This window comes from Aspergillus affinis (assembly GCF_023601865.1).
Source record: "Aspergillus affinis strain CMG 70 chromosome Unknown NODE_47_length_219368_cov_88_841667, whole genome shotgun sequence".
NCBI lineage: Eukaryota > Fungi > Ascomycota > Eurotiomycetes > Eurotiales > Aspergillaceae > Aspergillus > Aspergillus affinis.
Window position 1 is genome coordinate 23,120 of NW_026515828.1, and position 14,631 is coordinate 37,750.

Genomic DNA, 14,631 nt, shown 5'->3' on the forward strand with positions numbered 1-14,631 from the left:
TTCAAAATCACAGCTGTAGACCCAGACGATCTCGTAGCACCTTGGAACGTTAGAGTTTGAATCTGAGCAAGCGTAGTCGACTTTTGCTCACATCGTGGTGGTGACAGGAGAAGAGACTGGAGAGAAGATCGGCGCGTCGTTCACGATGAGAAGCTGAGCTATTGTGTCCCACGTCTCTTAGTTATTTCGCGCCATCATCTATTTGGTACGATAGATCTGATCCTCGGTACATACTTTGTCTGTCTAGAGAGCGTCTCTTCGAACGACGGAAGAGCGTAGCCTTGTCTTTCTTCGAACTGGCTGACACCGGTGGCGTATGGTGATGATGGTAGATAGTAGTGGCTCTTGTAAGCTTGAAAGACGTGAAAGGACAATCAAATTGATGGTAAGGGCTATGTAGGGAGTTGAAAGGTTGCTGAGTGACAAAGACGGGTCGAGTCTTACCCTAACTGGGCTACCAGCACGTGCACCACATGTGACCCACGGTATTCGATATGCATTACCATCGAATCTGTCTTAAACCAAATATTAAACTTCTCTCTAAAAAGGTCCAGCGTTCCGGTGTAAGGTGATGATCATTTCTCTGGTTGGGATACGCCATCATGAGCCAATGTGGAGTCGTCCTTCCTTTAACTTCACATATGTGCTTCCTTCACGGCAGGGACACAGCTTCATTATATTCTGTTTACATATTCCCCGATATTGCTCCTCTTCCCAGCATGGCTTCTGGTACTGCATATCGGTGTAAGATTCCGAATTTAGTGGTCCTTCCATGCGATCGAGAGCCCAATCCCAAGCCCGCAAAGCTATACAAAGCGTCTCATGGCTGCCACGAAGTGCGCCCAGCATTTCTCAATATCCTGGCTCTTTGCCGAGTTCTGTCAACCTTGGTGTCGGAAGTGTGGCGATTTCGGCCCTTTTCTCTACTTCCCGACGGCTACTCGCTTGTGCTATAAATGCAATTCTGTCGAACCCGAGTACGAGATAGCGGAAACATCGGTTCTTCGCTTTAACTTGGGTCTATCCTTGAAGCAACTGAATCAATTTCAATTATTCACAGCATTGATTTGCAACCCTCGCGCCGTTTCGCCAACATTACTCAAGCCAAGGCCTTGGCAATGCAAGTTCATGGTAGTGACAAGGCGATATGGCAGGCATACCTTGCTGAAGCGAAGAAACGCGGTGAAGCTGACCAGCGTCGGCTTCAGAAATGGGAACGAAGTGAACAGAATAGCCGTGTTCCTCATCTTCCTGTTTTCAACGAAAAAAGGAGGAACTATGATAGAGGACACAATTTAATCCTCCGGGCGATAGCTATCTTTCCATACTGGGATCGCCAGACACGAACACTCGAACCAGGCGTCTACTGTCAGGCTTGCACCTACGACGCAGAGAAAATGCCGGGTTCTTTGAAATACCAAGGCACAATCTGGGATGAGTACCCAAGTGCCCGCTGGGACGCTTATCATCGAGAGTTCTTGGAAGATGATATCCCTGACCATTTCCTCAATTGTCCCGCTGTCAAGCAAAACTATGATTTTCAAATCATCGTAATGGTGGATAAGCATAAGAGGAAGGGAACTAATTTTACCGTGAGACCCAGGAAAACCAGCGGGGTCTGATGACAGATTGCTCCGGATATTGATGGAAGATACGATGGTTGGATATCTAGACATGATTTTGCCTTTTGGCTGTGTCAAGCTTCGTCTGAATATAGCACGTGACTGGGGAGCATCTGCGCGTCCGTTGTATCTCTTAGAGTTCCTAATTGTCGGCTGACTTGATCATTGCCCTAAGCAGATATCCTATCGATTCAACGGAATGTAGGTATATGCTCGATGGGTAAAAGTGAAGTGTCATTTCTAAACTGCAATCTGCCTAGCCATTTATAGTTCCACTTGTTTACACCTATGCATTCCTGATCCATTGGTATGTCATTTGGAATGGTAGGCCAAGTCTAGGCCAAGCAAGGTGCTGTGCGGTATGTGGATTAGGTCAGGATCCTCCACTTCTCTGATCTGGTTGACAATATTGTTCCAACACCAATGATTCACGTTTAAAAGTTATAACAGAGCTCTAACAGTGATCCTTCTAGACATAGGGCACAACATCCGTGTTGTTATCGGTTTTAATGCTGCGAAATCAACGGTTGATTTCCGATATCCTATTAAAATGGTCCTATTAAGCGTCTTTGATGTGATAATACTTCAGATGTGCTGACCTCCTGAGCAATTCATTAACTATTCGGAGATCACCTTCTCAATTTCAAACTCAGTGAATCATCTAGTCCTTGAAAAAACATTCATAAATTGTAGAACCACCCAGAGCGCCCATTCCCTTGAGGAAGTTTTCCTATCACCTCCATTTTCTTCTCCATCATCAACCAATCCTGCTTTTAGCTTGGAAATGACCCAATAAAGAGAAAGGCTACTGAATGCTTTCACCGAACAAGTCAATATGCGGACTGACTTTGAATTTACATTTGGAGATGCTCGTTACCCCGACATGCTTGAGATACTTGCGAGAATACTGATCATGAGGCGGATCAGCAGGTTCCGACATCGAGTAGGTCCAAGCACTTTGTACAGCGATACTGCGCCCACGGTTACCTTTAGATGAGGCGTCAATGAAACATAACTCCTGGGAAACTGAAAGATTTTTCTTTCGTGGCACGCATTGCTGCGATATCTCGCTGATGCCAGCCCAAAATATCCAGAGAGGTGGTCAGGCCAAGCGGTATCAAAGTTTCTGCTCAAAAAGTCGACATTCAACGACGTGGAATTTTGGGCGCTGGTGGATATGTTACGCCATTTGCTGAGTATTCTTGGCCCAGCGCTAAGTTTTGGCTGGCGGCGCTGAGCCGTGCGAGGTTCTCGATCATATCATCAGAGCACCTTAAACCAACTAATTAGTCGCAAACCTGGTTTCCGTCTGCCTATCCGCAGGAAGGGAAAGAAGAAAGGCAGACCCTTCGAGTGCTGTGCAGAAGCATATCCGTGCCGTCTGATGCGAAGGTTTGTCTAAACCGTCGATCTACATATCGGGTTACTGACATGGCCCAGAGATGCCGCCGACAAGAATGCCATTCCTGGCTTAGCCTTGTTTGTTGAAGGATACAGAACCACAATCAGATACGATGATCACCTTTCCAGTCCTATGTGGACACGCGGGTGGGATCCATGCGCAAAGTGCAAGGAATTAATCACCAGCATGCAGGGTTCTATGGTGCTGGTTACAAAACGCGGATCTATACTTTAGTGAATCTTGGGAGGAACATGGATTCAGACGACTCGAGTGCTTGGATTAGCAGGTCACCACCCTGACCAAAACCCCGCCTTTGCTTTGAATACATAAATTTTCGCTCTTTGCTGTTTCCCAAGTAGTTTGACGACCAATCCGTTGGATTGAAATTCTGCGTGACAAGTATGACCAGTACAACTGTAAGTGGCTATTGCCTGTTCCTAGCTCAATGCCATCCAGTCTAACAGAAACTAACCCTCTAGATCCCTGAGAAGTCCCTGAGGGCTGGACTACGGACCCCAGGTGGTTGCCGGAGGACGTGGATGGGGTTGATGGATATTGGATAAAGTGCTGCGGTCTTGAAAACCCTGTCGCTCTCTTGCACACCACTCCGGAATCTGGAGATGTCGAGTGTTTATTTACGGCTGGTGGACGATACTACTTCATGGTGTATATCGTGGCTTCGCTTATTTTCTAGGCACAGTATAGATTCAAATTCCGGATCTCGCGCAGCATAGCCTCCAGTCACTATCCACATGGACAAAGAAACGATAATTCAGTGAGTTATATTAACATGTCTTACATCTAAGTTACGGGACCCAAGCCGGATAGATCACGTCCACCCGACGTCCGGATGTAACCATACGCATAGCAAGCGCCATGATACGTCCAACCAACACTACTACCTCGGTGACCAGGTACCACGGACGATAAACACATGGTCCGAGCTAGCAAGCTAGGTAGCTCCTTAGCATGATCATAATTATAGAAAACACGAGGGTCTAGTGGATCCGCCCTACCGGGTATACATGGTTCCCCAGGCTTCTAATAGGCCAGTCACAGGATCAGCACAGCCCTACTCCGCGGTTGGTAGTCTTGGTACGTCTTGGCTGCCAAGGAGATGCAGGCGCAGTTAAGATTCAATAGGTAACTATTAACTAACTAGGACAGGGTTATTAGTTAACGCCCAGCGGAAGGTAAGCACACGGCCGGCGCAACTAAGTTAGCGGGCTTAGACGAGCAGACAAAGCCAGCAACCTTCCTTGCCTTGCATTAATTCCATCTTGGTGACTTCCAACATCGTCGGCCGTTGTTCGGCGGCTCAAAGGAATGCAATCTGCGCCTTGCGCTTGATGCCCTAATTTTGGATTTTTGGTTCGTTGGGTATGGAAGCTTCCGCTTCGATCATACGGAGATTCTCGCTTGGAGGCAGGGTCTCGCTGTCAGGAAGATGGAAATCTCCACTTCTCATACAGACACCGGAATCTTCCACAGATATAAATATAGCTAGATCCTCGCCGGGAGATTCAATTCATCTTGCCATCAGCCATCGCAATCACGGTCTTTCACACGATCTTGATCTCCAATCCACAATCCAAGGAATATTCCTCTCCTCGTTATCATTTCCCACCTCTTTCAATATCTTCCTTAACCATCAAACCAAACCCAAGACTTGTTCACGATGTTGTTCCGCACTTCCCTCCTCTGCATAGCAGCCAGCCTCGTTTGCGCTCCTCTCGCGGCGGCGCTACCCACCGAAGCTCGCTCCGACATGACCCTCACTCCTCGCGACGGCACTCAGTGCGCAGCAGGCACTAAATTCTACGTCTGTTCCCTGAACGACTTCCGAGGCTGCTGCTCCGTGGACCCCTGCGCCCTAAAAGAAGGCTGTCCGGACAACAAGAACGGCGACAACAAGCCCAAGAAGCCCGGAAACAACCCTCCCATCAACGCCTGCCCTGCGCCCAACACCGACAGCAAGCCCAAGCCCGATATATCCTCCCCCCCTCCCAAAGAAGCCCCCTCGTGTCCTCCCCCCGGCAAAAAGGCCAAAATCTTCCAACCGCACACGGAAACCCTCCTCGAGGGCAGCTCCCCAATCCCAACCTCAAACTTGAACGTCAGCAAGACCTCCACGACCGACCAGCAACAGACGATCCATTGGACGCTGCCCGCGAACGCAAAAGCCTGCGTGATTGGGTGGAGCATTCCCGAGCAAGAGAAACGCAAGAACTTCCAGGCGGGAAGTAAATCATCAGTGAATGTGTATGCGGGCGCCGACAAGAACAACAACAAGAAGCTTGGGGACGGAAACTTTGCCTTCTGGCCCGAGAAACCTGCCGCGCGCACTAACCTCGTCGCGGTGGTTGAGTGCAAGGAAGACATGCTGTTCCGGTTGCAGATGGCGCATGAGGATGCTAGTGTGTTTTTGGAGCAGAATGCGGAGACTGGGTGGTGGGTTGAGTATGAATGTTAAAGAATCGACTCCGGTATGGGATATTGTGTGTCTTTTGCTTTGAGAGGTGGGAAGACTGACTGACTTTGTGAGGGGTTGTGGTAATTTGCTAATTGATGAGACTATGCGGAGGATAGTTATCTGTTTACACTCCTTTAGACCTGTTTTTGTTTTTGTTTTAGTGTGGGTGATGAGCGGTAATTTGATAATTGATCGGAGAATGGGGATGTTAGATACGCTCATTTAGACATGCTTTTGGATAGGATAGGTAGACTGATAAATAAAACGATGTATGGCTCGGAATATTCATCCAGATGTAGATTATAGAGCGTGTCTTATTTACTTCATTTAGAAAGGATCTTGGCTATAAGCCTAATGATCCATCTCGGGGCCAAATCTAACCGCGTCAGAACTATGATCAGGGCGAGAATGCAAGGGGAAAGACGGATAGCACCGTCCTGGGTGCATCTGAATTAATACGTGTAGAAAGGAAGATACCAGAACAAGGTGAATTTCAAGGCAAGAAGGGATTCAATAACATAATCCATTCTCATCCTCAAAATCCTCAGAAAAATAAGACATTATCTTAGATACATCATATGGGTATAAACGAAACCAAGAAAACAGTGAGCCATCCAAGCACATTACAGCGCATCCAATAAGATCCGATCCGGTCACAATTAGAAGAAAAAGGAAAGTAGAAAAGAAAAGACAAAAAGAGTGAAATAGTGACCGGATCTACGCCCAGGATCAGTCTCATCTACCGATCCTCCTCTCGCATCGCACCCATATCCCCAAGCTCGACGTCCGGGTCCCTCGACGCAGCAGTCTGCGACGAACCCGCCGACTCACGTCGACTCTTGATGAACTTGGGCCACGTATTCGTCAGTACCAGATACTTGATACTGTCCTCCGCGGCGTCAAAGACGGTCGCATCGAACTTATCCGGCACATCGCCCCAATACTGGACACGATCGCCGATGATTGAGACCGAGCAGCGGAAGGCCTTCTGCGAGGATTCAGTCGCCGTCGGGGATGGTGGTGGCTCGAAGGACCCGAAGCCCGGAGGCGGGCCGAAGGGCGTCGCGGGGTCGACTTTTTGCTGGTGCTCGCCGTACATGATACGGGCGGGCTCCTCGAAGATGGCGTCGAGTTTACGCAGATCCTGGGACGAAATGTTCACGGGAAATTCGGCGTGGTGGACGCTGATGAATTTGGCGTAGATATGTAGGGCGCGGTTGAATCGCTCGTGGACGAGTTCTTTGTCCTTGTCCTGACCGGCGGGAGAGGAATCGAATGGGGTGAGGTAGTCGAGGGTGCCGTTCTTGTTTGACGCCGGAGGGGAGGGTTTAGGGAGGGAGCCCTTCCATTCGGCGACGCTGGTGAGGAAGGCAATGTTCTCGCCGGAAAAGTCGTGAAGGGCGGAGAATTGTTGCAGGGGCGTCGGGTTGCGCGACAGCACGTATTCAAGCGCGCCCATGGTCAGGATACTGTCGCGGTTGCTGGAGGCCGTCGAGACGGAGCCGTGGGAGGATTTCCAGCCGGACAGCATCGAGTCGACCACAGTAGAGATGGAGCTGAGGGATTTGGCCTCGGAGCCGGTGCCTTTGGTCTTAGCCTCCCATTGTGCGATGGCGTCGAGGGTTTCTTTGCGAAGGGATTGGTGTCGCAGAACCTCCCAGCAGGGGAGGAAGACGGTGAAGATTTCGATGAAGACGATGGACAGACAGATCCTGCGGACGTTAGTGGGGGTTTTGCGACGGAGTGCGGATACATACCATTGCGGAGGAATCCAAACCGCGTTGACTGGTGCCATACCGTCGACGTAGAGACCGATGAGCCACATGGGAGTAGCGTGGAGACTGGACAGGTTAGAAGAAGTTGGAATAAGTCAGGCATTGTTCTCACCTGGAGAGACAGCATCCGATCGTTTGGACTCGCCAGCCCTGGGTATCGTGGATGTGGCGAGACTTCCAAAGAAGGTAGGGGGCCAAAACCCAGGCCCAAACAAACTGGTAAACCACACTCGGCCACCTGAACAGGTTAATTTTAATCCGTATACAAAGGCTTAGCACCAAGGGTCCTTACCACTCCCATCCTCGACCCTGCTCAGTGGACTGCTCCATCGGAGTCCCGTGAACCTCGGTACCCGGAATTCCCCAAGACGCGTGCCACTTGCGAGAGATAATATACATCAAGACAAGAAGGAATATCTAAAGAGATTGTCAGCTGGGAGTCAAGTCCAAAAATCAATATCCAATCCCTACCTGCACAAACACCGAAATTCCAACAACAATCAACGACCGAGTGGTATAGTCGAGGCTGTAAAACTTTCCCAGCAATCCCTTCTTTCCCTTGCCCTTCTCCAACTCCGGAGGAGAATCAACACTCTGCCGACTGTCATGGTCGGCATACTTCTTCTGCAATTTGGCCACATGCAGGAAACGACTGTTCGCGGCGTGAAACAACCCAATGCCGGCAGGAAGATAAGTGCCCATAACCCAGAACTGGACGTCACCGGGCATCAGGGGCCCGATCATGACGCCAAACTGGCAGCAGCCCCAGTATAGATGTAATAAGACGATAGCAGATAAGGAAAGACCGATACCTCGGATTCGGAGAACAGGCGAGTCACGATTGACGATGAGATAGGCCATGCCTAGCGAGACGGCGACGGTCCAGATAGCTGCCCAAGCAGCCCACCAGATGGCCACAGGGGTGTAGACAGCCTGGGGCTTCGAGTCGGGGGTGATGCCGAGTTCGGACCCCATGGTGACTCGTTGTTTCTGCGACCCGACGGTGGCACAGAATTAAATGAGAGTGAGTAAAGTTGGATAAAAACGGTCAAGTCAACTTAAGGAAGGACGACTCCGAGCCATTTAAGAAAAAAAAAAGAAAAAAACGGCCAGTGAAAAAGGACCCAAAAAAAAAGAACAAGCTGACAGCGCGACGGCGGCGGTTTGGGGTGCCAGAAGCCCACTTAATACTAACGCACGCAAAAACTGCCCGGCCAGCACATTTGCCAATTTCCCGTGTAGATCTGGACGAAGCAAAGAAATCATAAACATCCATAGTCGCGGCGAAGACCCGTCGGACGGTGGGTCGGCCATACCGAAGCGAGGCAAGCGGGCAGGCAATTAGAAATCTCTCTCGGCAAGTAATCTCGATCATCGTAAACTATCGATTCATGATCAGGGATCGGCGGCGCTGAACGTGGTAAGGTGGACCGTGCTAGTAAACCTTGCCAGCCGATGCCACGGGCTGTGATTTTCGGGTCTGAGTAGGAAGCATCATACCAGGATCTGAAGCCAAAGGACGGATCACCGTGTGGCATGGCTACTACCCTATCTAGAAATTCGGGATGGTTCTGCTGGAACCACGCGATCTATGGCGAGCTGAAAAATCTAGCATGGTCTCCGAGGTGCCCCCGATGGATTCTTATCTTTCGTCACCTTTGCCAATTCAAGCCCGTGAGTCGCTCATATTCCGAATGTTAGTGTCGGCCAGGCGGCCACAGTCCACAGTCCACACAAACGCCAGTCAGATGCAATTTCCGAGGAATGTCCAGAAATTAACTGGTCCATTGTAATTCATGAGGGCCCTGACTCCCCAGCATAAGCGAGAGCGTAGAGTAAGCCGTCTGACATGTGCCATCTGCAAGTTCAATCCGGACTACGCCGTAGCGACAGCACGATCCGACGCGACCGAGGATAGTGACCAGCAAGTCACAGCAAGGCCTTACATGCGTACCTGCATCGCAAATTCTCCGAATCCACCATCCAAACGGCACATAACGTTTTCACTCTAACAGTGCACCGCCAGGGTGGTACTTGGGAAGGGGTGCGATTTTTTTCTTTCGCGTGGTCCTGTGGAATCATGTGTGGATAAGGGTACCACCTACCAGGAGCAGTACCCACGCCATGAATAACAGTTACCGCGGGAGAACAAAGAAATGCCAGGATGCAAGTCATGACTCCACAGAGCTCAATTCCCGTCCGATCGATAGCTCTGCGACTGTTGGCAATGGCGGCGTGGCAGGCCCTGGAAATGGGAACTGCCCAGCCAGGGCTACCCGGCCTAATCAAGGTAGGGCAGAGCATCTTGCCTACAAAGGCGAAGTTATCGAGCCAGGACGGCTTACGAGAGAGGGATCGATCGACGGGTGCTAAATCGGATCGTGCGAATATCGTGCGACCGGACAGAGCTCGGATAGGTAGGACGATGGGCGATGAGCATCCTGCAAGGGACACTGCAGGAACCGATTCAGAACAGGCACAAGAAGTCAAAAGTCAATAAGGCCATTTCTTCATCCCCGCAAATTTAGGGAGCAGCCGGTCTCAACTCCATTCTCAAGACGAAAGCAAACTCAAAATCCAGGCGAATTGGCTTTTGGCCCGCTCAACGCCGATAATAAAGTTAGTGGGAGGATGGATGGACCCGACCAAGTTTGAGTCTATTCTGGTTGTTGTTAATGCCTGAATCATCAGGCAGTTAACTCTTAGCGGACTGGAAGGACCTTTCTCCGAATGCTGCCCGATCCCTCAGGCCACACTGACACGTGCCGTGCCAGCGTAAAGCGGCGCACGGCCCGTCCGCATGCGGTCATCGCTGCCTACATCCTCAGGCCTCACTGTCAATTCTACCGAGGTTCAGCGGACGATGAGGCATTTTGCTGCGCATTCCAGACTGCCAGACCCCACCATGGCGGGGGAGAGCTCAGAGGTCTGAAAGTAGCTTAAATGGGATCTGCTGGACCTCTGTCTGTCTTGTCTCCTCGATTTTGAGTCCGAAACTCTCTCAATTCTTGGTTCCCCGTCCGTCTCTTCCGTCTCTCTTGTTTACTTCCGCAGGTCAAATTCACTGCCACTTATCAATACCAATTGCTTCATCGATTGACCTCTCCGACTTCTCCAATCCTCTCTCTCTATACAAGTAACAACCATGCCTCCCATTGCTCTCGAAGACCCTCCCACTACCACCACCAATACAACCCCCAAAGAAACCCCTCCCACGCACCCCAACAAACTGCACGTCCATCGCTCCTCCAAACCCTTCGCCTCCGGCGCCATCTCGCAGATCGCCCTGCCAGCCGGGTCCGTCTTCACGTCCATCACAGGCACGACGTCCTCGCACAAAGCGTACACGTCCGTGCAGACCGGCCGCGACAGCCACATCGAGCTGAACTCGGACCTGGTGTACTGCAACCACTCGTGCGCGCCGACACTGGACTTCGACATGGGGAAGATGGAAGTGCGGGTGGTCGCGGACCGGGACTTGAAGGTCGGCGATCCGCTGACCTTCTTCTATCCCAGTAGCGAGTGGGATATGGACCAGGCGTTTGAGTGTAAGTGCGGGGCGGAGAGCTGTCGGGGGTACATTAAGGGGGCGAAGGAGATGTCGAGGGACCAGTTGAAGGGGTACTGGTTGAATGAGCATATTCGGGAGTTGTTGGATGAGAGAGATGCGGGGGAGAGGGTTTAATTGGGCTGTTTTCTACGTGTTGGTGATTTGGAATTGAGCGTTTCTGTTACGGATGGATGCATGGTGGGTGTAGATCGGGGTGTATATGGTGCATAGTGATAGAAATAGATGTAGACAGACGTACAATACATTGTGTATAGACTAGAATGCTTTGTCCTATTTGCATCATATCGTGTAAACAATGAATGAAAAGAAGGAGTTATCAAGAAAGTCAACCCCCTTGGGCATCAGTCATAGATCGATATTATTCTTCCCCTCCGCTGGCCCGGCCACCCCACTCTTTATCTCCTCCCTCTCCCGCCCATACTGCGGACTACTTCAAATCATGCAACACTCACTGCAGAACACCCCCTCCCCGGGAGAATCCTTAACCAGATATGAATATTTTTGATTGAGAGCAGATTATCCCCTTCGCTCCTGTATCCTACCCGTATATCTTCTAGACATGTGATGATTACAAAACACCTCAGGAAAAGCCAGCCTCGTGGATCCGTACGTCCGAGATAATATATCCTCTAATACCGGAGAGATGGAAGGAACTGTCCACTGTGCATGTGAAGCAGACAGATGCGGAGAGACTCCGTGCATCATCAGTGCTAGTGAAATGCGATGTGTAGAGGATGCCGTGGGGGTTCATGATAAGCACATCCATGGAGCCCAGTGTACCATTCTTGTAGTTATCTTGCATGTGGAATCAACGATTATAGTAGTTAAGAGTCTAGTAAATTTCAGCTATGCCCAGATTTCTTTCATTAATTCATTAATTCATTCATTCTAATATTCGTATACGGGTGTGTATAGAATCCCGCAATTCTCTATCCTGGATCATGAAGTCTGTACAATCAACCCTCCAGTCCACAAGGCATCCAGAAAATCATGCTTTATGAAGGATTGATCCCCAACACTGTCCTCTCATCAGCCAGCCCCAAACCCAGCTTAATCCCATTCGACAACCCCAATCGCCACAGCGTCTCTCGAGCAAGACTCTTCTGCTGGCACGTCACCTGTTCACACTGCGTAATGCTCCAAATCGGCCACAAGAGCGCAAATTCCTGAATAGCCTTCAACCCCGTCCCCTGCCGTCCACGACTCCTTGTCGCACGACCCATATAATCCACATCTCCCAGCGCAAAGGGGATCGTGTCGCAAATGTCTAATACCATTTCTCTAATCACATCCTCGGGGGTGCCGAGATGAACATCTTGATCAGGCAATCGGGAGGATGGGGAGGTCTTATAAAAAGGATCCAGCCGTTTATGAACCTCGAGTAGACACCGCTGTAAGACGATTCGCGCGCCACGATAGTAATTCCAGACCCCTGCGGCTGTGGTGTCCGGGTATACGAGCAATGAGTTTCCCGCAGGGGAGGGGATGCGCTGCGGTAGCCATTCATTCCTATACCACTGGTTGAACTCGAGGTCTAACCGCTCGCCTGTCTCCAGTAGAGAGGTCAGAGTTTCTCGCGGCAAAGAAGGCGCCAAGAGCGTCTGTGTGGCCGTGGCGCAGTATTTTCCGATCCGCGATACCCCGGCCATCATGTTGTAGATTGGATGCGGGATGGTGAAGAGGATAAGGAGCCAGTCGAGGTCGATTTTCTGGGGATCGTTGAAGCCGAGGAATTGGATTGTCTGGTTGATGTAAACTGGCACTCTCTATCTTGAATGGTATATAAAAGAGAGAGGGGAGAGACATACCATCTGGGTAAAGGCGAAATGGAACAACGATCTCGTAGCCGGATCATGTAATTGTTTCAAGCCGCGCAGTTTCAACAAATACTGGATCCCCGTGATATGCGTGCTCAGCAGTCGATCCCGCTTGTTATTGATATCCTCAAAGATAATCAACATGACGATGGCGCCGAACGTCTCGGTCTTGATCGCGTCGTCGACGCTCCCCAGCGCACGATTCAATTCTCGCAGAGCCTGCCCATATCTCCGTCTCGCCTGGAGGGCTAAACCCGGCAGTCGGGCTTTATTCGCGAAAGCCCCGAACGCAGCAGCGTCGAGGGCCGCTTGAAGACATGATAACGGGGCATTCCCTGCGCCATCCCCTTGGTTCTCACTCTGACCGAAAGCTTGTTCCCGACACAGCGAATACAACAACGGCACCGAGTCCAACGGTCCAGGACTCCCATCCACCTCGGGCGGCATGGTATACTGCTCCATAAAGAAACAATGACTCTGCACCTCCCACGGCGTATCCAGATACCTCGGCACGGGTTGCCGCATATACTTCTTCTGCCATCGAACCAGCGGACTGCGCGCAGGGCTCGTGATCGGGGATCGGGAACCTGCATATCCGTCTGCATCTGCATGTGCATTTGCATCCCGGTCGTCCGGAGACAAGGATGTCGACGCCGCCGCAGCATCAGCATCAGCATCGCCAGCCCCTGGCTCATGTTTCAACGGCGACTTCCTGCGCGATTTCCGCACTAACGCCTCAACGCAACGATTCTCATTCCGGAAGATAATCGGGAACGAAGAGCGCGTGTAGCCGGGACATGGTTTGCCGTAAGATTCGCAATTGCGACAGGATGGTTTGCACTCGTCGCACTGGCGTCAATTTAGCCGGGAATAGAGACAATGGGAGAGACAGGGGGCGAGAAGCGATTAGCTACGACGCACTTTGATTTTACGCCTCCGGCAGAGAGTGCACCCGTGGCTGCGCTGGCGGCCATAGACCATGACTCGGACGACGAGGGGAATCTAGAAAAAAGGGGTGTTCATGACACACACGTGGGTCTGCCATTGTAGTAGAATCGGAAGAGTTGGACTCAGTTCAGCTGAAGTGTTGATCGCATGGAAATCACAAGGCTCGGGATGTCTCCGACCGGTGATGTCACAGGGGTTGCCCGATCACGGGCTTCTCTGTTTGGATTTCTCTCAATCGGGTGTCCTTGACTTCTAAATCTCTGTACCTCTATATCTATACAAAGTAATCCTCTAGACTTTATCCATCCTTAAACATTCACCCTCCCCCAAATATCCCCCCCAGCAACAAGCGTACTAATCACCATTCCCGCCCCGACCGTCGCATCTCCCACCTGCACCCACCCCAGAAACACCCCAGGAATCAGCAGATCGCAACCATCCACGACAATCCGTTTAAGGAGAGTTCTGCGCAACGCCTTGTTCCCTGTTCCTGTCTTTCCTGCACCTTTCTTGCCGCCTTTCTTACCACCTTTTGTGGGGGAGGAGGTGGTAGTTCCCGCGACGAAAAGCAAACTCCACACGGCGCCTACGATTGACAGCGACAGCGCGTAGAACCATAGTTTGTAGGCTTCTTCCAGTACAGAGCGATTCCATGTCCATGTTGAGGAGTGGATGTTCATTGCGTGGAGCTAAAGTGGTATATGTTAGCACGAGCAATGACATGAGCATCCATGACATCCCATGAATCAATTGATTCATGAATAGACCTTGTCGGTCTAAGATGCAAAGTGCACCTAATCCGGAGCAGAAAATAAAAGAAAGAAAGGATAGAGGGGGCCATACGATCGTCAAATCTTCCAACAAAAAATATCCCCCCAGACAAGTCCACCGCGCCAGCTCAATCAGCAACGTCAGAATGCCTTCGTTCGAGCCATTCCCTCCCAGCAGACTCGTCACGCGATCAAAGCAGTCGATGAAGTTGAAGAAGCGAAAGAAGCGACGGGCTTAAATTCGTCATAATTA

The 14,631-nt window shown here is 50.7% G+C and overlaps 4 protein-coding genes across 4 annotated transcripts; 3 read left to right on the top strand and 1 right to left on the bottom strand.

Moving 5' to 3' along the window:
- Positions 1 to 822: 822 nt before the first annotated feature.
- On the top strand, positions 823 to 1,622 carry KD926_007688 (uncharacterized protein; the record flags this gene model as incomplete). Its single annotated transcript, XM_053100565.1, has 2 exons — positions 823 to 836; positions 1,061 to 1,622. 2 exons carry the CDS (start codon positions 823 to 825, stop codon positions 1,620 to 1,622), a joined length of 576 nt encoding a protein of 191 aa, XP_052955727.1.
- Positions 1,623 to 4,702: 3,080 nt separating this feature from the next.
- KD926_007689 (uncharacterized protein) lies at positions 4,703 to 5,497 on the top strand (the record flags this gene model as incomplete). The annotated part of the gene is made up of 1 exon (XM_053100566.1): positions 4,703 to 5,497. The coding sequence occupies one exon, from the start codon at positions 4,703 to 4,705 to the stop codon at positions 5,495 to 5,497; it is 795 nt and encodes a 264-aa protein (XP_052955728.1).
- Positions 5,498 to 6,236: 739 nt separating this feature from the next.
- Positions 6,237 to 8,247, bottom strand: KD926_007690 (uncharacterized protein; the record flags this gene model as incomplete). The annotated part of the gene is made up of 5 exons (XM_053100567.1): positions 6,237 to 7,209; positions 7,255 to 7,338; positions 7,385 to 7,510; positions 7,565 to 7,689; positions 7,744 to 8,247. 5 exons carry the CDS (start codon positions 8,245 to 8,247, stop codon positions 6,237 to 6,239), a joined length of 1,812 nt encoding a protein of 603 aa, XP_052955729.1.
- A 2,170-nt stretch (positions 8,248 to 10,417) lies between these two features.
- Positions 10,418 to 10,957, top strand: KD926_007691 (uncharacterized protein; the record flags this gene model as incomplete). The annotated part of the gene is made up of 1 exon (XM_053100569.1): positions 10,418 to 10,957. One exon carries the CDS (start codon positions 10,418 to 10,420, stop codon positions 10,955 to 10,957), a length of 540 nt encoding a protein of 179 aa, XP_052955730.1.
- Positions 10,958 to 14,631: the final 3,674 nt, after the last annotated feature.